The following is a 25,378-nucleotide window of genomic DNA, read 5'->3' as shown; positions in this document are numbered from 1 at the left end:
TCAATGTCGGAACGCATTCCCCCCCACCAGAACTGTCTGCGCAATAAGTGAAGGGTTTTCAGAAACCCAAAGTGCCCAGCTGTTTTGGCTCCATGGGCTAAATGTAAAACGTCCTTCCGGAGAGCCTTGGGGACATACAATTTCGAGTCCTTGTACCAGGATCCTCCTTGTTCCAAAACACCAGGAGGTAGGGTATGAGTGGAACGTTCTAAAAGGCACTGGTCCCGAAGGACAGTTAAAAAGGACTCGGAGATGGGGATTTTGGAGGGGGCCCCCCCGTCGGCCATGGAGATCTTAGAAACAGTTATGGGGCTAGTGCTTACGTGCGGCGGCGCGCAGACTGCAGGCGGCTGGGCGGTCGGAGGGGTAGGAAGGGCGGGAACTCCGGTTTGTTGCGGTGGCGGCTGGGCAGCCGGTTGGGCTGGCGGAGCTTGTACGTTGGGTAAGGTGTGCTGATGCTGGGATCGAGTTTGCACAGCCAGCATAGGTAGAGCCCCACGTTGCATAGGGGTGAACAGAGAGTTGGTGGGTCTTTCGAGTTTTACCGGATATTGTGGTAAACGGGAGAGGGCATCCGCAAGAACGTTCTGCTTCCCAGGGACGTGCTTCAGGGTGAAACGGAACTGCGCAAAGAACTCCGCCCACCGTTGTTGTTTCGCCGATAGCTTATGGGACCCCGTGAGGGCAGCTAGATTTTTGTGATCGGTCCAAACCTCAAAGGGGACTTTAGACCCTTCCAAGAATTGTCGCCATAGAGTCAGTGCATGATGAACTGCTGAGGCCTCTTTCTCCCAGATGGGCCAGTTTAATTGAGCGTGCGCAAATTTTTTTGAAAAGTAAGCGCAAGGGTGAAGAAGACCATCCGGTCCTTGCTGGAGGAGAGCCCCTCCCATGGCTACATCGGAAGCATCGACTTGCACAATGAACATTTGATTTGGGTCTGGGTGCTGTAGCACCGGCTCCGAAGTGAAGAGGCGTTTGAGGGCCAGAAAGGCGGCTTGGCATTGCTCAGTCCATAGGATTTTCGCGGAGGGCAAGGCAGCCGAGCTTACTTTTCCCTTAGTTTTCAGTAGGTCCGTAATGGGTAGAGCCACCTGGGCGAAGTTAGGGATGAATCCTCGATAGAAGTTTGCAAATCCCAGAAATTGCTGTACTTGCTTCCGGTTGGTGGGGGGAGTCCAATCGAGGACGGCTTGGACTTTGGCGGGGTCCATGCGAAGACCTTGGTGGGAGATGATGTATCCCAAAAACGTGAGTTTGCTTTGGTGAAATTCGCACTTAGCTAGTTTTGCGAAAAGTTGATGGTTACGCAGGCGTTGCAGAACTTCCCTGACCAGAGCCACATGCTCGTCCATAGTTTTCGAATAAATGAGAATGTCATCTAAGTAGACCACCACCCCACGATATAGAAGGTCATGTAGGATTTCATTGATGAGTTGCATGAAGACCCCCGGGGCCCCTTTTAATCCGAACGGCATCACAAGGAATTCATACATTCCGAAACAGCTAGAGAAGGCAGTGAGGTGCTCATCCCCTTCGCGGATACGGACTCGGTAGTAAGCTTCCACCAAGTCTAATTTAGAGAACACATGGCCTTCCTGTAATTGTCCCAAAATATCGGATATTAATGGGATAGGATAGGCGTTGGTCTGGGTAACCGCATTGAGCTTTCTAAAGTCAATGCACAGGCGAAGGTCGCCCTCTTTTTTCCGGACGAAAAACGCGGGGGCCGAGTTTGGGGCATTCGAAGGGCGAATGAACCCTCTGGCGAGGTTTTTGTCCAAAAAGTCCCGGAGGACAGTGCGCTCGGAAGCGCTCATAGGGTAAATCTTACTCTTGGTTAATGTGCAGTCCTTTACCACTTCAATCGCACAGTCTGAGGCCCGGTGGGGGGGTAAGGCATCACATTCCCTAAGGTCGAAGACATCTTCAAAGTCCCGGTATACAGCGGGTAGAGCCGGTGGTGCTGGGGCAGTAGAGGTTAATGCTGGAACGGGCGGATATAGCAGAGCAAAGTTTTGCCGATGCTGGTCGCAGGTGGGACTAGCGAAGGAGATAGTGTTTGTTTCCCAATCAATACTGGGACTATGTCCTTTAATCCAGTTAATTCCCAAGACCACTTCAAATCGGATAGGGGCTATAGTGAAGTCTATTTGTTCCCAGTGGGAACCAATTCCCATTGCCACCCCTATGGTGCGGTGATCAACTGGACCCCCCTGGAAATGGCTTCCGTCCATTTGGGCAAATTGGACGGGGGCGGGTAAAGCCTCAGAGTCGGCTCTGAGTGCAGCAAAAGTGGTTTCGCTTATGAGAGTGCGACAGCAACCGGAGTCAATTAGTGCTTTGACGGGGATTTGTGGGCCACCGTTAAGTTGCTGTAAAACTGCATCCACGTAGACGGTGGAGTCCACTTCTTTGATTTTGGTAGGAGCATTCGGTTTGATAGGAAGATCCTGAGAGGTCTGTGGAGACGCTCCATTCACCACAGACCGGAGCCGTTTTTTGACAAGTCGAGGGGAGATTCCAGGTTTAAGGCTGGAGAAATCCAAGGCTTTTCCTCATCCGAAGAGGGAAAATCGTCCCCCAATGGGGCACTTGTAATCCGAGACCCGGCGGGGTCGTTGGTAGTAGGCAGGGAGGCTGGGTCCCCGGCATGGAGTGCAGAGGGTGTGGGTCTTCCCGGAGCTGCGCTGCGGGTGGCCGCGGTGCCTCTGCGTGGTGGACGACCTCGGGCGCGGGTTGTCGTGCTGGGACGAAATATTTCCTGGCGGCGTGGGCAAACGGCTGCAAAGTGGCCCATTTCTCCGCAAGTAAGACAGGCACCCCTCTGAAATCGGGCTTCACGTTCCTGGGGCGGACGTGGGGGATTTCGTGGGACGAGCAGTGGTGCCTTGGGTTGAGGCTTTTGGGTGCCTTTTTCCTTGTGCTTTTGACGGACGAGAGAAATGAAGCGTCGGCGGCTTTCCACTTCCTCGGCTAATAGGATCCAGTCTTCGAGGGTATCGGGATCGCCTCGCATGTAAGACCAGTTCAGAATGTCAGGATGCAAGGCTTCCCTGAAATGATGGATCAGGGTGGTCTCGGGCCAACCTACAATTTTACTTGCCAGTCGTTGAAATTCATCGGCAAATTCTCGAACTGTAGCAGAGCCTTGTTTTAATTGTAAGAGTTCCGTTTTGGCTCTTTCCCCCAGGAAGGGGTCCTCAAACCTCCTTCTCAGGGCAGTCATGAAGTTGTTGAGGGAACGAATAGCACGAGAGCGGGTGTCAAACTGGAGGACCATCCAGTCAGCCGCTTTACCTGTCAGAAGGGAAGCTACGTAACGCACCCGGCTGTCTTCCGTGGGGAAAAGTTGTCCTTGTTCTCGCATATAACTGTCCACTTGATGCAAGAAACAAGGCAAAGTCTCGAGAGATCCGTCATACGTAGTCCTCAATTTGAGTTGCTTCCAAGGGCCGGGCGCAGGTTGACCCGGTTGCACGGGTGGTCCGGGCGGAGGAGCAACAGGAGCTCCAGGAGGCAAGGGTGGAGCAGGCACATTAGCGGGTGGTTGCACGGGTGGTCCGGGCGGAGGAGCAACGGGAGCTCCAGGAGGCAAGGGTGGGGCAGGCACATTGGCGGGTGGCTGTACGGGTACCCCCTGACCCGGTATCGGAATGGGCTGTCTCTGCGCTATCAGGGTTTGTTGTAATTGCCTGTTCTCTTGAAGCATAAGTTCCATTACTTCCTGGAGTTGATCAACACGGTCGGAGAGCTCCCGATTCTGGGCTCGTAAGAGATGAACCTCCTCACTTGGGCCACCAGTAAGATGAGGCTTACTGGTCCGGAAGCTTGTGGCCCATTGAGAGCTATCCCCATATAAATCCTCGTCTTCAGACTCTCCTGAGTCTCGACGTCGGTCAGCCAAACGGCGTGCGCGTTGGGTCGCGCGCGACGGGACAAACGCCGGGGAATAAGACAGACCCGATAGCCCTAGTACATTGTCTTTGGGGCGCGTGTCCACGTTCGCCAGATTCCTAATCCTTGCTGCAGCCGCCCTGGCTGCTTCTGCAGCCTCTCTCTCTCTTGCGACCTTAGCCGCTTCGGCGGCTTGCTGATCCGCAAGAACTTTGGCGTTCTCAAGTCTTAGGGCAGTCTCTGCCGTAATGCGCGGCAAAAGTTCTGTTTCCAGGAGTGCGAGTAGGGGGTCGGGTTCCCCGCCCAGCAGAGGTTGTACTCGAACCGCCAGTGCGGGTGCCTCGGCTCCAAAAGTCGAGGTCAAAACTTGAGCCAAGGTGGCTACCGGGGTGTCCTTTGTACATTCCACAAGGAGAAGAGCGGTGCTAATAGCGACTCGCTTGGCCTCAGCCTGACAGCTGGCTGCATCCGGGATCAGGGAAAAACCCTCCGGCGGGGCTCCCGCCATGGTAGAAAGAGTTTCTCGAGAAATAAGATTATCCAAAAGTCCAGTTAATATTTGTAAATCCTCAGTCGCCAATCGGGCATCGTCCAGTAATTGATCCAAGTCCTGAAGATCTAGACGAGCATCAGTATCCTCCGACGTTAACATCCAGAGACGTCCTTTAAGAGATTGCCACTGTTCCTGTACCAGTCCCCTCAAGCGGCAAACCTCTCGGGTCGTCCGGAAAAGTTCAGCGATTAAGTCTTGTAACAGAGTAGGATCCTCAGAGAAGGGCTCCAGGGTGTAGATCACCTGGAGAGCTGCACAGCTCCCATCCAAGTGGCAGGCGAACCCCCCTGGGCTCCAGCCTGGCTAGTAGAATGGTGAAGAGAAGGGATAGCTGTCATAATGTAAGCCCTTGGCCCACAGAACCAGAAATCACCACAAAGTCATATAGAGTCCAAACAGATGGCTTTTACTGGTCAAATAGGCATACAGTGCAAACGAATAAAATGACAGCTATGAGAGGCTCACTAGCTGGGAGATATTATAAGGCAGGAAAGGCGGGAGATTACACGCACAGGCTGAATACAGTTTCCCAGGAGCTGAGTTCCCAGGCCTAGGTATGCGACCTTGGGGGGCAGACAATACAGCGCAGAGACAGAGGCAATAACGAAACCGAGATAGCAGCCTGACAGCCTCCTTCAACTTTTCCTAGCATGACTGTCTTTTCCAGTGACTCTCGTCTTCTCATAATGTGATCAAAGTACAACAGCTTCAGTTTAGCCATTTTAGCTTCTAGGATCAGTTTAGGCTTGATTTGATCTAGAACCCACTGATTTTTTTTTGGGCCATCCACGGTATCCGTAACACTCCTCCAACACCACATTTCAAAGGAATCTGCTTTCTTCCTATCAGCTTTCTTCGTTGCCCAGCTTTCACACCCATACATAGTAATAGTAATTGCTTTGATTATGCTTGCATTTTCTGACCATCAGAGGTCGCCTTGCTCTCCTCACAATGTTTTGCCCACATTTTCTGGATTCGTGTTTAGCTAGCATCCGGAAAATGCACAGAAGCACACGGGGAGAGTGTCCTCTGACGGTTGGAAAATGTATGCATAATCAAAGCAAAGCCCCGAAGTAGTCTGCGGGTAAATGCGAGGAAACAGCTGTGCATAAATGGCCAAAGTCAGGAGTCCATTTTAACGGGAACATTCCTATCAAATTCTGTTAAGGTTTCTAGGCCTTCCAGTATGATGGGTTGCCTCCCAATGGTGTCCCACGTTGCCTGCCGCCGCTCCAGGCAGTAGTAGGAGAATTTTTAAAAATCCTGTTGGTTTCATGTGAACTATGATTTCACTTCCAGGGAAATCTTGGAAGTGATGTTGGGTAGCTCTAGGAATCACTAGAAACTCTATGGTTTTTCCATAGAGTTTCTGGTGATTCCTAGAGCTATTCTCAGGTTCTCCTGGAATTGACATCATGGTGTATGTGACATGGCATGCCCTCCCCTCATGTCCCTACCCGCCCCCAAGCTCCCACCGGCTTGCACAGCCTGGCAATTTTAAATTACAACATACAAAATGAAGCATAGGAAGCCAAAAATATCTCAACCGTAAACAGTGAAAAGTAAACTCAATTAACCTAGCAAAAATATGTCTCTAGTTTATACTAATTGCTTCAAACTTCAAAGTACTTAATATGTGAAATAAAGATAACAACAAATATCACCACGATAATTCTTAGCATCCAGTACATATGTGAACAACTGTTGTGTAGAATTAAACAGCAGTACAGTCGCAGCCAAAATGAGCTCACCAATTAACTAGGTTACAGTTCTTATAAAGGTATTATCCCAAATAAATTCTTATTTACCGTAATTACGAGTCCTCAAGTGTAGAGATTAATCAGATAGAAAATTGCTTATCTTGAACTTCAAACATAGCTGAACACATGGGAGCAGCCTACTCCCAAAATGATGATAAACGTCTCTACTGAAAAAGTTCTGTGCTGTATTCGTACTGAAGGGCTCTCTTCTGTAATATGAGCAGAAAGGAATTCTACGTAACTGTGAAAAACAGTCTGACAAAGCTGGTCAAGTAGCTACCTGGTGATATGCAGGGACGACAAATGTCCAGGACCGAAGGTCGTTACATGGCTTAGCACTTCATCAGCCTAAATAAAGTACCACATAGCCATACATGAGAAGATAATGTGCCCAAAAAGCTAAAAAGTATGTGTGGACGTATTCAAAGCGTTTTAAATTACATTCATCCGGTCAGGGAACAAAGTCCACCTTCCTTTCTTCCCAAGTGGGGAAAATCCATGGCAGAGATTGGGATTTTCCGATCCAAACATGAAATTTGGTAATATCTCAGGACTGAGTTGCGACATTATGGAAGCCGGGAGCGCTTGCTTGAGACTGAAATCTTAACACAGTGAGCACAGTAACTACATTCTGGCAGAGAGCTGCTTCGTCAAGGGCCAGATTTACCAATGGACACGTTTCCAGGAGTTTAGATTTCAGGGCAGGGGTGTTGAACTCAATTGTTACAAGGGCCAGATATGACATAAATGTCACTAGGTCGGGCCAGGCTATGCCTTGCCAGCCCAGATTGAGTGGGGGGGGGGGCTGACTCGGCTGGCTCGCAGGCCAGATAAGGGGTCTGGCCCCGGCCCTGGGCCTTATGTTTGACACCCCTGTTTTAGGGAAATCTCTACCCTTCTGACAGAAAAGTTCCAGGTCTTGTAGCAAGACAATCAGGAAGCACCAAAAGGTCTCCTGTGGGGCGGAGAAGCTCTCGCTATCCAAGGAGTGGAACTAATGACGTCTTAACCTCCCTCCTGTTCAGGTTTCGGGTACGAGAACACGTGGATTGGACTCAACGACCGCATCGTGGAACAGGATTTCCAGTGGACGGATAACACGGGACTGGTAGGCATCCATACAGGAGACATCAGCCCAGGGCAGCAGAGTACATCGCCGGCATGCCCAAGTTCTCAGAGGCCAGTGACTGAACAGGGCATCTTCTGCATATTGAGCATGCACTGTGTCACAGCATCCAACTGCCCCTTCAGGAATGGCACAGAGACCAGTTAATTGAAGCGATTAACTGTGCCACCTCAAGAGCCAGCATGGTCTAGTGGTTAAGAGCTGCAGACAGTGAATTCTAATCTGGAGAACCGGGTTCAATTCCCCACTCCTCCACTTGAAGCCTGCTGGGTGACCTTGGGCCAGTCACAGATCTCAGCCAGTCAACTCTCTCAGCCCCACCTGCCTCCCAAGGTGCCTGTTGTGGGGAGAGGAAGGGAAGGAGACTATAAGCCGCTTTGAGAGTCCTTAAAGGTAGAGAAAAGCGGGGTATAAAAACCAAGTCTTCTTTTTCTCACTTCTCTGGGTGTCTTATGAAAGACCTTTTTTTTCTGCCATCAAGTCACATCTGACTTATGATCCCTTAGGGTTTTCAAGGCAAGAGATGTTCAGAGGTGGTTTGCCATTGCCTGCCTCTGCGTCACAACACTGGTATTCCCTGGAGGTCTCCCATCCGAATGCTCGCCAGGGTCGACCCTGCTTAGCTTCCAAGATCTAATGAGATCAGGCTGGCCTGGGCTATCCAGGTCAGGGCATGGAGGACCATACAAAGCATACATAGACCAAATAAATCTGTTGCTAACAGAAGCAATAATCATTGAAGTGAAGCCCCATTATAACCAAACCACAAAGAAAATATAACCAAAATGGTAACAACAGCCTAGTGTTGATAGATTAATCCCAGGGATTATAGTTACGGGAAAGTTTCTCGGGGTGGATGATTGGCAAGGTTTGGCACACCCCTCCTTCCAATCCGTTGACTCTCCCTGGCAAATTACCCACCTCCCCCATTTATTTCTCAAACAGGGATTTAGAAATAAACACTTGCCAGGTGGGGAAGAAAGACAGACAGATGACGGACTTGGAAAAACTAACATAGCTTCACCTGGGCACCAGAGAAGAGGTCTGAAGTGAGCAGGTGCACGGAGGCAGTTCCACAGTCAGGGTGCCACAACCAAAAAGGCCCTGTCTCAATAATCTACCCACACACACACACATACACACACACATACACAAACACAACTCAGAGGATGGGTGCAGCAGACAGAAGTTGGTCTCCACAGATTGCTGGGCAGGGTTCATAGGGTAGTAGGCCGTATGTCAAATATCCTGTTGCCCATATTATTCATGGCTTTAGAGGTAATTGTACGGTGCAAGGAAACAATATGGCAGCCAGTGACATTCCGAAAAACCCTGAGTAGCTCTATTCCCATTCATCTTTACCAGCCAGGCATTTCACAGCTGTATTTGAACAAATGGAATTTCCAAACAGTCTTCAAGGGCAGCACCGCGCACAGCTTTATAGCAGTAGTCTAACCTGGGTAAGATCAGAGTATGGATAACTGTGGCCTGGTCTTGTGGCACGCAAACGGAAGAGCCGAGTAGAGGTGGTAACTCTGAACAGTCCGATGCCCAGGCTCCAGGGCTATGCTTAACTTCCGTTGCCGCTTTCTGCTGTTCCTTCCAGCAATACGAGAACTGGCAAGAAAACCAGCCAGACAACTTCTTTGCGGGTGGCGAGGATTGTGTGGTGCTGGTGTCGCATGAGACCGGCAAGTGGAACGATGTCCCGTGCAACTACAACCTCCCATACGTCTGCAAGAAGGACACAGGTAAACCAAGCTAACAAACAAATGGAATCCCTCCATGGGCAGAGTTAAGATGAGAATCTCGGGCAGAGTACCCCGAATGTAACTGCAGAGGCCTTGAACATGGTCTGTGCCGCCATGTTGGAGGAAGGAGCTGTTCTTTTGCTCCACAGCACCACCACAGCAGGTAGTCAGAGGGTGACATTGCAGCTGATAGTTCATCAGGGCTCAAATGACATAAGAGATCTATTTATTAATTTATTTATTTATTGCATTTATATCCCGCCCTCATTCCCGGCAAGCAGGGCTCAGAGCGGGTCCCAACATAATTATAAAAACATCAATTAAAACATACATTAAAACATCCTTTAAAACTCATATTTCATATTACAATAAACAAGATGACATCTCATTCCAATCACAGCCGCTTGACAGGCCTGGTCAGCACTTAGGCTTGCCAGGCCTCGCAGCTCCACCGGCGGGAGCTTTGCGGGGCTGTGGCCTTAGCACGCGATGTGCGTGCGCCTGGCATGGTGCACCCCCACGCAGTGCGCCTATGTCACTTCCGGTTTAACCAGGAAGTGACGGGGACACTCTAGTGATCGCGGCCAAAACTCTATGGTCTCCATAGAGTCTATGGAGGTGGTCCCATAAAACTTTATGGTCTCCATAGAGTTTTAGCCGAGGGTGCTAGAGCGTCTGCGTCACTTTCAGGCTTACTCAAAAGTGACACGTGTGCTGCGTCTGTGCGCGCTTGTGCTGCATCCACGCACGCGTGCCCACAGCTGGCTGGCGGACAGCCCAGTGGATGGGCAGCAGTTTACCTGCCACCACCGGGCAATTGGCAACCCTATCAGCACTGGACCCCCAAACAAGGTGGGGGGGATGGGGAGGCCAGCAAATGATGATAGCAGAAAGATGTGCAGCTGCCCTCAGGTGTAGGCCTTGTGGAACAGTTCTGTTTTGCAGGCCCTGCGGGACTCATTTAGGTCCCGCAGGGCCCTGCTGTTACTTGGTAGACTGTTCCACCAGGCCGGGGCCGAGGACAGCCGCACGCTCCGGGGGCCAGAGACCACCAGCAAATTGCTGTTCCTTGAGCATAAAGCTCTTTGGGGGTGTACCAGGAGAGGTGGTCCCGCAGGTACGACAGTCAGTTCCCCTGGAGAAAATAGTCGCCCCGGCCAGCGGTGTCAAACATAAGGCCTGCAGGCAGGATCCAACCCCTTGAGAGCTCTTATCTGGCCTGTGAACCACCTGAGGCAGCCAGCCGCCCACCCCCACACTCAATCTGGGCTGGTGAGGCCTGGCCTGACCAAGTAACATTTATGTCATATCCGGCCCTTGTAACAAATGAGCTCGACACCCCTGATCTAGACAGTTTGTAAGCCCTTGGCCCAATCTGAACCAAAAACCACATCAGAGACAGTCAGGTCCAAAGAAGTTGGTTTTTACTGGTCAAATAGGTTAACAGAGAACAAAGAAAAGGTGACAGCAATGGAGCTTGCTGGCTTGTACTTGGTAATATAAAAGCCTGAAAAAAGCAAGAGATGACAAAACACAAACAGCTTCAAAAGAGCTTCAAAAGAGTTCAGGTATGCATAACAGTCCTTGAGAGCTGGTCAGTGGGAAAACAAAACCAACTGAGAGACAGGCCTGACATTCTGCCCCCCTTAAGGCCCCCCCTCTTGCACGGGGGACGGCTTGTCAGGGTAGGCGGTGTGAAAGGCGTTCACTAAGTGTGGGGCGGATACATCCCGCGCACGTACCCACTCGTCATAGGCAGGGGGGGAAGTGCTTCCAGCGAATTAGGTATTGTAGAGACCCATGCCGTATACGTGAATCCAGGATCTTTGACACTTCAAAATGTTCCTCCCCCCCCCCCCACCATCACGGGTTGCTCGGGAGGCGGTTCCGGGTGCCATTCCGAGGATGCGACATGAGGTTTGAGGAGACTGACATGGAAGACTGGGTGGATACGTCTTAAGGTTTTAGGGAGAGTCAGTTCCACGGTGACAGGGTTGATGATCCGGGCAATGGGATATGGCCCTATGTACTTGGCACTAAGTTTGTGGCAAGGGCGAGTGGATCGTAGGTTTTTGGTGGAAAGATACACCAAGTTACCAATTTGAAAGTCTGTGCTGGGAGAGCGATGCTTATCTGCTTGAGCTTTATATTTGCGCTTGGCTCTGTCTAGGTTTCTCACCAGCCATGGCCATATGGTGCGGAGAGCATGCACCCAAGAGGCTACGTCAGGATCCCCCTCCCCCTCGGTTACCTCTACAGGGGCAATAGGACCGAAGTCCTGACCATACACAGCATAGAAAGGGCTGAATCCTGTAGATTGATGTACAGCATTATTGTAAACATATTCTGCCAAAGGCAACAGTTCAACCCAATCATCTTGGTGGTAATTGACATAACAACGTAAATAACATTCCAGTACAGCATTGACACGTTCAGTTTGCCCATCCGTCTGGGGATGATAAGCACTAGATAGCCCTTGCTCCACCCTAATGTAAGCCCTTGGCCCAATCTGAACCAAAAACCACATCAGAGACAGTCAGGTCCAAAGAAGTTGCTTTTTCCAACACAATTCCATTGGGGTGTATGCAACAGCTAGTCCCTCAGTCTGAGTGTCTGCACATCTTGAGCCGCCCCCACCCTCCCTGCATGTTGCCAGCCCTGGTAGAAACACATCACTCTGAGCCATGGCTATACAGCGTTGCCAATGCTGAGCAGGGAAATTCCTGGAGATTTCTTGGGGTGAGGGGAGATCACAGGGTCCTGACATTGCTTGGAGACTAATATTACCAGACTGTGGGCTTATTCTTGCATCCTTACAACATCAGCTTGGTTCGAGTGGGCGGGGGAGAGGCTGGGGCTCCGTGGTAGAGCATCTGCTTGGCATGCAGAAGGTCCCAGGTTCATTCCCCGGCATCTCCAGTTAAAGGGACTAGGCAAGCAGGTGATGTGAAAGACCTCTACATTGAGACTCTGGAGAGCCGCTGCCAGTCTGAGCAGACAATACTGATGGACCGAGGGTCTGATTCAGCATGAGGCAGCTTCATGTGTGTTCATGTATCAATCAATCAATCTTTAATTTACAGTCATTTGACCACGTCAAAATAACATACAATCACCATAAAGCAATATTAATTGCTCAACAAATCCATAGATAAAAATTATCAACACGATCCCAATAAAATCCCATTTCTGAAATGGACCATATTCTAACTTCTAAAAGGTTTATCTAATAGCATTTACTATTTATGACTTACATCTTTCTGTGCCTTATATATAGTGGCACAAAGTTCAGCCACACATCTCGAGATTAATGGGTTACTATCTTCCAAAAGTTGTTGAGTACGAATTTCATCAGACAGACCCGTATTGTTTTTTAAAATTTCCTGGATAGTCTTGACTCTTATCTCATGATGGAGAGGACAATACAGTAAGGCATGCTCACGGGTTGTGTTCATGTATGTGAGCCTTTGAAAAAGAGATCGATTTGCTGCAAAGCCTGCTAGTCTCCCCTTCCTTTTCACCCTGCAAACAGTCTCCGGCCTCTTTCCAGCGCCCAAGGGAAAAGGGGTGCATGAAACAGGATGGTTAAAGAAAAAATGTAGTTCCAATTTTGGAGATTTTCCTCTGTAACTACAGCAGATTATAACTGGGGAGGGAGCGGAGGGGGAAGGGAGGGAAGAACTAAAGAACCAACATGGTGGTTAAGAGTGGTGGTTTGGAGCGGCAGACTGTAATCTGGAGAGCCGGGTTTGAGTCCCCACTCCTCCACATGAGCGGCAGAGGCTAATCTGAGGAACCGGGTTGGTTTCCCCACTCCACATGAAGCCATCTGGGTGACCTTGGGCTAGTCACAGTTCTCTCTGAACTCTCCCCACCTACCTCACAAGGTGTCTGTTGTGGGGAGGGGAAGGGAAAGTGATTGTAAACCAGTTTGATTCTCCCTTAAGTGGTAGAGAAAATTGGCATATAAAAACCAACTCTTCTTCTTAAAGCTGTGATTTTGCATAATCAGGCGTTTTGCTGAGCCCAGCCTGTGCCCGCTCCGGGATCTTAATTTCATTGCCTCGCGGCATGCCAACACTGTAAGTGAAGGAATATCCGCCTCCAACTGCAGGACCCCTCCTCCCCGCACCAATTCCTTCACTTTAATTTGCTTGGGAAAGCGGCCATTAAAAACTATTAAGACTCCTTTCTTTATCTGGAAAGTTACATTAACCTCCAGCTGTTCGCGACAAACGAAAGAAATATGCCTTCCAATTCCCCGCTGGCAAAGGCCTAATGATGTATCGGTCCTGATAACGGCCATTAATTAAATATGTAAATCTGTCCTCCTCCTCTCCCCCTCCCAAAATGCTGGAGCCCAGAACCGGCCACTCCAAACAGATTAGATTTCTAAAGCCATAACTCTCAGTACTATTATACTATACAAATAGGGCATCGCTTCAGCTAACAGAAGAGGATTCCATTAATAAGTTTGGGAATCAGGCTGTGTTACACGTGTGGACAGAATGGAGCGAGTGTAGAGGCGTGTAGAGGAGAGCGATGAGGATGATCAGAGGCCTGGAGACCAAGCCCTGCAAGGAAAGACTGAAGGAGCTGGGAATGTTTAGTCTGGAGAAGAGGAGGTTGGCGGGGGGGGGGGGAGAGACATGATTGCTCTCTTTAAGTATTTGAAGGGCCGTCACAGGAGGGCAGGGAGCTGTTCCCGTTGGCAGCAGAGGATAGGGCTCGCAATAATGGGTTTAAATTGCGAGAGGAAAGGTACTGGCTAGATATTAGGGGGAAATATTTTTACAGTAAGAGTTGTTCGACAGTGGAATCGGTTACCTAGGGAGGTGGTGAGCTCCCCCCTCACTGGCAGTCTTTAAGCAGAGGCTGGACAAGCCCTTGTCAGGGATGCTCTAGGCTGATCCTGCATTAAGCAGGGGGTTGGACTAGATCAAAGCTCCTTAAACTGTGGGTCGGGATCCCATATGAGGTCACGTAACTGAATGTGGGGGTTGCAAAAAATTTAGCAACAGTAAAAGAATTGTTTTAAAATAAATTTCTTTATGATTTATTATAAGTAAATATATACCTATGTTAAATACCTATATACCCAGGGTCGCGTAAAAAGGTCTTGGGTGAAAAGGGGTCACGAGTGGGAAAAGTTCAAGAAGCCCTGGACTAGATGACCTGTATGGTCCCTTCCAACTCCATGATTCTATAATATGATTCTATGATTCCTACTCACATCCTTAAGACCTTGGTTTGGGGAGAGGTCTTGAATAGCTTGTCCCTGCTGTTTCAACCTGAACCCCCTCATATTGGGTTTGCACTTCCCTTGCGCAGAGTCAAACCCATGACTATATTTTCTCTGAAACGATATTATAGGAATAAATAGCGTACGTTGCTCTGTTGATGCCATCTAAAATAGGATTGTCAAACTCCTTTGTTACGAGGGACGGATATAACATAAATGTCACTTGGTCAGACCAGGCCATGCCTCGCCAGCCCAGATCAAGAGTAGGGAAGTGGCTGCCTCGGCTGGCTCGCAGGCCGGATAAGTGCTCTAAAGGGGCCGGATCCAGCCCTTGGGCCATATGTTTGACATCCCTGAACTAGGGTGTATCTAGCCATGCAGTACATAGCACAGGGGTGTCAAACTCCATTGTTACGAGGGCCAGATACAACATAAATGTCACTTGGTCAGGCCAGGCCAGGCCTCGCCAGCCCAGATCGATAGTGGGGGTGGCTGGCTCGCAGGCCGGATAAGTGCTCTCAAGGGACTGGATCCGGCCCTTGGGGCATATGTTTGACACCCCTGATCGAAAAAGCCATATAGCAGAGCGACAGAGTGCAAACAGATGGTGAGGTCCTTCACCCTTGGCAAAGTTATTAAAGGTAAAGGTAGTCTCCTGTGCAACCACCAGGTCCTTCCTGACCCATGGGGTGACATCACATCCTGACGTTTACTAGGCAGACTATGTTTACGGGGTGGTTTGCTGTTGCCTTCCCCAGTCGTCTACACTTTACCCCCAGCAAGTTGGGTACTCATTTTACCATCCTCGGAAGGCTGGAAGGCTGAGTCAACCTTGAGCCGGCTACCTGAAGCCAACTTTTGTCGGGATCGAACTCAGGTCGTGAGCAGAGCTTTTGACTGCAGTACTGTAGCTTACCACTCTGTGCCAGGGGGCTCCTATGAGTGCACAGAAAAAGCATTCAGGAATGTCTTTGTGGGTCATCTGTAGACAAGACATAACCGTCTTGGGTCATCCCAGCTCCCCTTTGCCGCCCCTCCCCTTGATTCAATGATCTCTCAGGCTGTGTTCACACACACTGTTGCAATCTTTGCAACAGAATTATTTTGTCCTAGCTGTGAGTGTATTGTCTAGCCCGACACTTGCACAAAACCCAAGGACTCGTGGAACGCAGCCTCGGTTTGTGTTTGGATGGTACAATGTGAACTGATTGTAATAATCATAATCTGAGATGTTGTCTGTTCTGCCCTTCCCCCTCCCACGGTCCTCTCTAGTGCTTTGTGGGTCTCCCCCCTCGGTCGAGAATGCCTACCCCTTAGGCAAGAGGAAGAAGAAGGAGAAGTACAGTGTCCATTCCACGGTACGCTACCAGTGCGAGAAAGGATTCATCCAGAGGCACCTGCCCACCATTAGGTGCCATGATGATGGGACGTGGGACCAGCCCAGAATCCTCTGCACAAAACGTGAGTGTCCTGATGCCCAGTCAGGTTGGGGGGGGGGTCTCAGAGGGTTTGCGGGGAGAGCCCGAGGGCCTTCAAACCAAGGCTGATCTGATACGGCCACTTCTGTTTCTTTTGGGGGAGGGCATCGGGAGCTGTTGCCAGAAGACTGTGCTTACGGGCTTCCCAGAGGCATTTGACTAGCTGCTGTGTGGGAAATAGGATGCTGCGCTCAGTAGCCCTTTGGCCTTTGTTTGGTTTCAGTTCACCTCACGTTTTGCTGTCGTTGATCTGTCTTGTTTTTCTTTGACGTCATTTATACAAGAAGGGTGCAAAAAGAGCATTGAAAAATATATTAATTTTAATGGGGGGGGGGGAATCAGCACATGGGAAGAGAAACTGCTTCACAAATAAAGATGCCCCAAGAGGAGCAGCTTCGAATCAAGCCAGCCTGCTTTCAAAACTAAATTTCACCATTCCTCCAACCTTATGTTGGTTTTGCTCTACTTTAACTAGCAGGGCAAAGCCCTGCAAAGGTTATTGGGAGTTGTAGTTTGGATGAGAGTGCCGTTGGAGGTTCCCTCACGTTTGTCCAGGGTTGCCAGGCAACCCGTGGGAGACAGAAAAAGCGGGGACTTACTCTGTGGGTGGGGGTTCAATCAACATCCCTGGCATGAAAACACAACTTCTGGCATGTCCCAGAAGTGACATCACCACGCCAGGGGCAATATAGCATTTGCCCCAAACCATAGAGTGATGATGTCATTTGGTCGCCCCAGAAGTTGCATCGTTGAGCCGGGGACACTAATCGCACCTCCCCCCCCCATTTCACTACCCGTTTTCCTTCCCCTGCTCAGCTGAGTGGCAGTGGGAACTCGGAGAAGAGGGTAGATCTCCCACCACCAGCGGGACGGTGGCAGCCCTACATTCCTTCCGCTCTCACCAAATGTGAACTGACCCGACTGAGGGGAAGGAGCTTTCACACACACACACACACACACACTTTCTTTATTTGTTTTCATTTGAAATGCTTAATTTATTTTAATTACTTTCATTATTACTAAGAGCCCTGTGGCACAGAGTGGTAAGCTGCAGTACTGCAGTCCAAGCTCTGCTCACGACCTGAGTTCAATCCCAACAGAAGTTGGTTTCAGGTCACCGGCTCAAGGTTGACTCAGCCTTCCATCTTTCCGAGGCCGGTAAAATGAGTACCCAGCTTGCTGGGGGTAAAGGAAAGATGACTGGGGAAGGCAACAGCAAACCACCCCATAAACAAAAGTCTGCCTTGGAAACGTTGGGGTGTGACGTCACCCCATGGGTCAGGAATGACCCGGTGCTTGCACAGGGGACCTTTACCTTTTTATCATTATTACTAGGGTTGAGACCAAGTTTTGAAAAACTGGCTGGTCGAATTTGAATACCCCCTTTTTGATTTTGCTTCTTCCTTGTCAAAAGTAAACCTCAATTTCTCTTTGCCCCAAACGTTTTCCAGTGTTTTTGCACATGATTGTATCTAAATGGGCTAGAATTGTCATTCAGGAAACAAAAGAAATGCAGTATCCACCGTGGCACCGAAAGCAAGGCTGACCAAAACCGAGAGCAACACGCATCAAAATCTGAGCGAAAAGCCAAATTGGCTCCTCCCTGGTTGTTACAGGAGTCCATTTTCATTATTAAATTCCATTCAATAAATCCTGTGGGAGGCATTCCTAGCTGTAACTAGTGTGTTTGCCATCCAGCGTGATCGAACATTGAGGGATTATTATTCTCCATAAACAAGGAATTGTCCCAGCTATGTTTCAGTCCAGTGGGAGAACAGGGCCAGGTTTCAGAGGCAAAAGACAGGGCAGCAAACCAAAAGGGAAAGCGTTCAAGTGTTCGTTGCCATTCTTGTCTGTTTTCATTCCTTGGCAAGCAAACACACATCCCTAATGGGTGTGAAAGGGACAGGCGGGGCTGGGGGGGACTGGGAAAAAGAATAAATGCTCAGAGAACGACTGGAGGAGATCAGATAAGTAGACAAAGGGAAAGAAGCAGAGAAAAATATTTGGAGAGAAAGAAAATAGCTGGGATGTTTTCTTAAAAGACGTTTCCTTCGCATGGAGCATCTCGCAGGGATGAAGGACGGGGCCTGCTTACCCCACTGTTCCCTAAAGAGTAGAGTTGCCAACCTCCAGGTACCGAAGGAGAAAACAGACACCTCTGTACATATATCAAAAGGATGAGAAAATCAGTACAGGAAAATAGCTGTTAACATTGCCAAATATTTTGTAGCTATGCAATTCACAGTATGTGGTAAAAAATCCACCAATCACCCTATATACTGCAAAGAAAAGATGTATAATTTTTAATAATCCTAACAGGTAAGTCTAAATACATCCCTCTAACAGGTAGGTGGTAATTCAAAGTTCATAGTAAAAATTCATTGGGTGCAATTCCTCATTATATCAGCTGCAAGATGTTCAAGGAAAATACGATCGTTTCGGAGCATGAAGCCCGATCCTTCTTCAGTTCTTCCTATGCAACACAACAAACAAGACCTTTTCACATTCTACAATCTCTTTAAAATACATTTCATATTTCTCAATAAATAATTTAAATATATACAAAAATACTTCAAATACTTACAAAAATACAATGTGAGTTATATATCACCATCCATACTAACTGGTTTCAAACGAATAACCTTTTCCGGAGTAAAGTGCAATGCTTCCCCATAAGGGGTAAGATGCTGAATTCCTTCCACTCTGGGTAAGGACTCAGGTGGCGTTATTCACATGGTTTATTCAGTAACTTAAATACCCATCCGGTGTGTATTCTGTGTCCCGGCTGATGCACTAACCTCTGAGAACGATTCTTAAAGTGACAGTACACATTTACAAGAAACAAGACAAGTCGTTCTCTAAATTCAAGCCATGAGGTGACATGGTGTTCAAAATGTGTATAAAGTAAGATTCCTTGCGTCTAAGGATTCTTTCATTGTCACTCCTATTAAATCTATTAGGTTGTAAGCGCCAAATTACAAAAAATCTCAAATCGTTCTCATTATGTTTTAATTGTTGGAAGTGCTCCACAACCGGGGCTGTAGTCACGCCCGCCCTAATTCTGGACCTGTGCTCCAAAATCCGTGCTTTAATTGGTCGAATACTAGAGCCCACATAAATACGTTGGCAGGGACAAATCAAACAAATACAATATTTGGTATTACAATTGGAAAAGGAGCGTATTTTGAAGGTAAAGTCAGAATCAGTTCTTTTAAATTCTTTTACCTCCAATGCAAAATTGCTCCGAAACGATCATATTCTCCTTGAACATCTTGCAGCTGATATAATGAGAAATTGCACCCAATGAATTTTTACTACGAACTTTGAACTACCACTTACCTGTTAGAGGGATGTAATTAGACTTACCTGTTAGGATTATTAAAAATTGTACATCTTTTCTTTGCAGTATATAGGGTGATTGGTGGATTTTTTACCACATACTGTGAATTGCATAGCTACAATATATTTAGCAATGTTACCAGCTATTTTCCTGTACTGAACCTCCAGGTACTAGCTGGAGAGCTCCTGCTGTTACAACTGACCTCCAGCCAATAGAGATCAGCCCCCCTGGAGAAAATGGCCGCTTTGGCAATTGGGCTCTGTGGCATTGAAGTCCCTCCCCTCCCCAAACCCCGCCCTCCTCAGGCTCCGCCCCCAAAACCTCCCGCCATTGGCAAAGAGGGACCCTGGCAACCCTACTAAAGTGACATATCTTCTCCCCCCCTCCTTGTCTCCGTACAGCCAGACGGGCCCATAGAACCCGGAGACACCACCGCCACCAGCACCACCAGCACCACCAGCACCACCACCACAAATCCCGCAAGGACCGGCGAAAACGCCCCAAGCGCCCGAAGTTGGACTGGACAGAGGAGGACGGGAACTACTTTTAACGACAGCCCCCCTGAACAAAAAGCACAAATTCCTGCTCCCCACCCCCCGCCCCTTCCCCAACTTCCCCTCTCCTCCCTCGGGCCCACCTAGGATGTGACGGCCTTGCGTGTGTGATGGATGGATGGACTAGCTGATGCCTTTCCTGCTCCCCCATCGCCCCCTCCTAATCATTCTCTCTCTTTTTTTTTTTTGTTAGCCTCTGCCCTAGGACTCTGTAAGGTAAGGAATGGAACACACGTAGGGTTGCCAACCTCCAGGTAGTAGCTGGAGATCCCCCGCTATTACAATGGATCTCCAGCCGACAGAGATCAGTTCCCCTGGGGAAAATGGCCACTTTGGCAATTGGACTCTATGGCATTGAAGTCCCTCCCCTCCCCAAACCCCATCCTCCTCAGGCTCCGCCCCAAAAACCTTCCGTCGGTAGCGAAGACGGACCTGGTAACCCTAAACACATGTGCAGGATTTACCGCTCTTCTGCACAAGTATGGATTTGTAAAATGATGGGGGGTTGCATTGGAAACTTCTTGCTGTAAAGAGCACCTTCCCTTCAGCGGACAGTCCTTAGGGGATCACGGCTGCACGCCCACCGCACAATTCCCCAGGAACCCTCTGTGCAGTTCCTACGGTTGCCAGCCTCCAGGTAGGGTCTGGAGACCTGGAATTACAACAGATCTCCAGGCAACAGAGATCAGTCCCCCGTGGAGAAAAAGGCAGCTTCGGAGGGTGGGCTCGACGGCATTATATCCTGTTGAGGTCCTTCCCCTCCCCAGGCTCCACCCCCAAATCTCCAGGAATTTCCCAGCCTTGAGTTGGCAACCTCAAGTCGGTTCCGCTTCCTCAGCATCTCAGCTTTTTAGCAACAGACGAAAGCGATTCGCTAGCCTTTTACGGCTGCAAATATTTGTCTGGAAGTCTATACCGAAGACTTTCCAGGGGTGATCTCCGTGCCCCAGTCCCCCCGCCCCCCAGTGACAAGCAAAACCAGATTTCATTATGCAAAGCAGCGCAAGAGCTATGCGGAATAAATTAGGGAAACGTGCTCGCTTTGCATAATTCATGCAGGCAGTGGGAAGCGGCTCTGACTGAGGTGAAGACCTGGAGGCTGGGCTGCTCTTACTTGACTTGCTGGAGATCATTGGCGCCAGCTGACACATCTCGACCACCTTTGGAGGGAGCTTGTACCCAGTGGCCTAGGGTGGGAAAATTCCAGGGGCTCGAGGCCTAATTCTGCAAAGGGGAAACTTGATCAAGAGCCAGTGTGGTTGTAAGGGTTCGTGTCAGTCTCGAACCACCCCCCTCCTCCACACGAGTGGCAGACTCTAATCTGGTGAACCGGGTTGGTTTCCCCACTCCTCCACACGAAGCCTGCTGGGTGACCTTGGGCTAGTCACAGCTCTCTCTGAACTCTCTTAGTCCCACCTACCTCACAGGGTGTCAGTTGTGGGGAGGGAAGGTGATTGTAAGCCAGTTTGATTCTTCCTTAAGTGGTAGAGAAAGTCGGCATATAAAACCAACTCCTCCTCCTTGCCCAAAATAAGTTAAACCCCCTTTATGTGTTTGCCTGGATCTTTATCTTCTTCAATATTAGAAGATGCTACCTAAAAAACCTGCAGTATCTTCCAAGAGAGGGATGGGGGTTTCCCTGCTGCTAGATGGCCCAAGCTAGCCTGATCTCATCAGACCTCAGAAGCTAAGCAGGGTCGGCCCTGGTTAGTAATTGGATGGGAGACCACCAAGGAATACCAGGGTTGTTATGCAGAGGCAGGCAATGGCAAAACCACCTCTGTGAGTCTCTCGCCTTGAATACCCTACTGGGTGTCCATTAGTCAGCTGCGACTTGACGGCACTTTATACACACACATACAGTCCTCAAGCGACCTACTCACCCATGTGAGCCAGACTTCCGCCTCTTCGAGGCAAGCTGCTTCCGAAAACCCGCCTGATCCAACAGCAGGCTCTTCCACCTTTGCCCTAGTCCTCCCCCCCCCCTTTTGTCCTTCCACGGTAAACATATTTTTCTAGAACAAGCTACGTCTCTTAACCAAGAAGGGGAGAGGACGGCAGCTTGGCCTTTGGGGTCGTTACCTAGCCCAGGTGAAAGTCAATACAGCAGAGTGGCCAAGGACCCAACCTGAGATCCGGCAAGTCTCCAGTTCGAATCTCGCCTCTGCCACCAGCATACCAAAAGAGCTTTGACAAGCTTCCTCCCTTTGCCTTCCAACACCTGCCTTTACAGAGTTCCTAAGAGAATGTACGTGGAATGTTTCCAGGGGCTTCATACAATGCAAAACATTTCGTTGCGAATGATAACATTCACAACGAGATCTCGATGTTCATTTGGAGTAAAGGGTGTGTGTGTGTCAGATTTGAGGATTGGGATGGAACCCAAATTCATTTCAGCTTTCTCCAGTTTCCATTTGGGATCGTTTTCAACCAGGGCAGGCCTGCTATGAGGAAAATGCTTTTGTGGAGAGACAGTCAACAGAGAGCCTCTCCCATCAAGTTTGGTTTACTCACTGGTGTAAACAGACACAAATCGGTGACAAGTATAACTAGTCCCGGTGGACTGAGCAGGGAAAGAGTGTCTTTCCTTCCTCGGAGAATTAGCGCTTCCCTTCACTGAGGAAGAGGCTTGCTTAGAGCAAATGGCAGGACAGGGATCCGTTTCTCCTGGGCTGGGAGTACTGTCAAACCGAATGACTGTAGGCCTCGGCTGCTCCGGGGTAGAGCATCTGCTTGGCATGCAGAAGGTCCCAGGTTCAGTCCTCTCCATCTCTAGCTTAAAAGATCGGCAAATAGGGGATGTGAAAGACCCCTCCGCCCAAGACCCTGGGGAGCAGCTGCCGGTCTGAGTAGACAATACTGACCTTGACGGCTAATGGTCTGATTCAATATAATGCAGCTTTGTGTGTTTACGGATACCCTTTATCGATGTTATAAGTATGTCTATCGATAATGGTGTTCTTCTGCCACAGTAAATTTTAAGTCAGGGGAGTCAAAGGTATGGCCCGTGGGCAGCCACCCTCACTTGCCAGACAAGGCAGCCCCCCCAAGTTTAAATTTTTTAATGTCATTAATATCACTGATTGGCTTTGCCTGTGTCTTCTATAAAGTTTGTATCTCCGGTCCCTGGTATTAAATTTTATGGTCCACGTGGCCCGGCCCAACCAAGTGACATTTATGTCATATCCGGCCCTTGCAAAAAATGAGTTCGACAACCCTGCTCTAGGGCATCAGACCCCACTGAAATCCCTCCCCTCCCCAAACTCCACCCTCCCCAGGCTCCACCCCCCCACAAAATTCCCGGGAATGTCCCGACCTGGAGTTGGCAAGGAGCTCTAAGGAGCTGCAATGAGACAGGCCAGACACCCTAAGCTCCAAACCCCTGCCAGGAGAGCTTTTGCTTTGCATGCAGAAGGGAGGGCCCAGGTTCGGCTCCAGACATTTCCAGTATCAGAGGATCTCAGAAGGGTCCCAGGTTCAATCCCCAGCTTCTCCAGTTAAAGGGTCTAGGCAAGTAGGTGATGTAAAAGACCTATTCCTGAGACCCTGGAGAGCCGCCGCCGGTCTGAGTAGACAATACTGACCAGGAGTCTGATTCAGTAGAAGACAGCTTCATGTGTTCAAGGGTAGGGGACGTGTCCAGCCTCTCTTGAGCTGGGGAGACAAGACCATCTAACGTTGCATAAGACACCTCTGGGGAAATGGGCATGGATGCCACCCCCACCTATGTAAATGTGCCCCCTCTCCCTCTGCTACACAGAATGCTTTTCTGTGCTGAAAAGTCGTCATGTTTGAAACTGGTTTTTTTTTCCTTTCGGCGCGATTGGTGGGAGAGCCAGTGTGGAGTGTGGCGGTTGACGCCTCTGCTGTTTTGCCCATAACTGCATTGTCCACTATTCCTCCTTGTGTGTCCCCCCCCCTTCAGCCTTGTGGTTTTCCAAAACAAATGGGGGAGGGTGGGGGGAAAGCCCTCTGCGGTTTCTGTACTGCCGGACATTTTAATAAATTTTTTTAACAGTTCCTAAGACCACAGCCTGTTTTCTTTCTTCGGTGCTTCTATTGACAGGGCGACTGAGGGGCGCGTGATTTGGGGCTGTGGTTTCACATATAGAGTTGCCAACCGCCAGGTATTAGCTGGAGATCTCCTCCTATTACAACTGATCTCCAGCCAATAGAGATCAATTCCCCTGGAGAAAAGGGCAGCTTTGGCAACTGAACTCTATGTCATTGAAGTCCCTCCCTTCCCCAAACCCCGCCCTCCTCAGGCTCTGCCCCAAAAACCTCCCACCGGTGGCAAAGAAGGACCTGGAACCCTATTCACACAGCTAATTTGAAACAGAGGCCTGGGCCTGCCTCCCTGACACACAATTAAAATCCCTCCCCCCCCCCATGAATTTCCATTTGAATTAACCTTTTAATAAGGGGGAGGGGGAGAGAAACCGCCCGTCATTCCAGCTGTCAAGATTCCCAGCCTAAATCCTGCATGCAAATAGATGTGCCGATTGCAATGATGTAGGGGAGACCGATCAGATGAGCAAATGAAGGGGTTGGATCAGACCTACGCTTCCCTTTGATTCTGGCTCAGAAAGCAGTTTTTGAGGGGCCTGCCCCCACAACACCTTCTCCACCACCCCATCTACACCCCACACACCCTGCTTCGGTTTCTGGGGTTGGAGAAGCAAAGCTAAAAGGAGCTCGGGAGTCCCTCCTCCACACCCTCCAGTACCTCTCTCTGCCCAGAGGTCTCGATTATGTTGTTGGTTCCTCTGGGCTGTCTCCCGTTTCCCAGTGGGGCTCCAGCCAGATTGGCCAGGGATCCGGGAGGTTTTTTTGCCTTCCTCTGTGTATAGAGCAAGGGACACTGGGGGAGTGGGAGGGGAGGTAGTTGTGAATTTCCTGCACCATGCAGGGGTTTGGACTAGATGAACCTTAAGCTCCCTTCCAGCTCTATAGAATCATAGAGTTGGAAGGGACCACCAGGGTCATCTAGTCCAACCCCCATGCACAATGCAGGAAATTCACAATTACCTCCCCCCGGCACCCCCAGTGACCCCTACTCCATGCCCAGAAGATGGCAAAAAGCCCTCCAGGATCCCTGGCCAATCTGGCCTGAAGGAAAATTGTTTCCTGACCCCAAAGTGGTGCTCAGCATCACCCTGGGCATGTAAGAAAGGGCCATGAGAGCCAACCACTGATGCAACCCTTCCTGCCCGCCCTCTCATAATCTGCCTAAATTCACAGAATCAGCATTGCTGACAGATGGCCATCTAGCCTCTGCTTAAAAACCTCCAAAGAAGGAGCCCATCACCTCCCAAGGAAGACTGTTCCACTAAGGAACCACTCTGTCAGTAAGTTCTTCCTAATGTTTAGCCGGAAACTCTTTTGATTTAATTTCAACCTGTTGGTTCTTGCACGGCCTTCTGGTCAACAGAAACCAACTCTGCTCCGTCCTCTCTATGACAGACCTTCAAGTACTTGAAGATGGTTATCATATCACTTCTCTATTTCTATGTTTAACCTCTTGACAGAGTCTAAACTCCTTATGGTATTATTCTCAGCTTCACTGACACACACAAGCCCCCTCACCACGTTAAGGTGTGCTTCCGAGAGGGAGTAAAATATCCCTCCTGGAGGCCAAAGAATGCCCACTCTCTCACCCCATGGAAAACCATGT

The 25,378-nt window shown here is 49.5% G+C and overlaps 1 protein-coding gene across 1 annotated transcript in view; it reads left to right on the top strand.

Moving 5' to 3' along the window:
- Window positions 1-19,702, top strand: part of NCAN (neurocan) — a 68,755-nt gene extending 49,053 nt beyond the window's left edge. Inside the window, exons 11-14 of the mRNA XM_056845136.1 lie at window positions 7,236-7,318; window positions 8,943-9,087; window positions 15,602-15,790; window positions 19,552-19,702. Of these exons, the coding sequence (XP_056701114.1) occupies window positions 7,236-7,318; window positions 8,943-9,087; window positions 15,602-15,790; window positions 19,552-19,700 (566 nt within the window). The 3' untranslated portion in view covers window positions 19,701-19,702. The remainder of the gene's footprint in view (window positions 1-7,235; window positions 7,319-8,942; window positions 9,088-15,601; window positions 15,791-19,551) is intronic.
- Window positions 19,703-25,378: the final 5,676 nt, after the last annotated feature.

The sequence above is a fragment of the Euleptes europaea genome, chromosome 2 (genome assembly GCF_029931775.1).
Source record: "Euleptes europaea isolate rEulEur1 chromosome 2, rEulEur1.hap1, whole genome shotgun sequence".
NCBI lineage: Eukaryota > Metazoa > Chordata > Lepidosauria > Squamata > Sphaerodactylidae > Euleptes > Euleptes europaea.
Note: the sequence above shows the minus strand (reverse complement) of the source record. Positions and strands in the feature narration are given on the sequence as shown.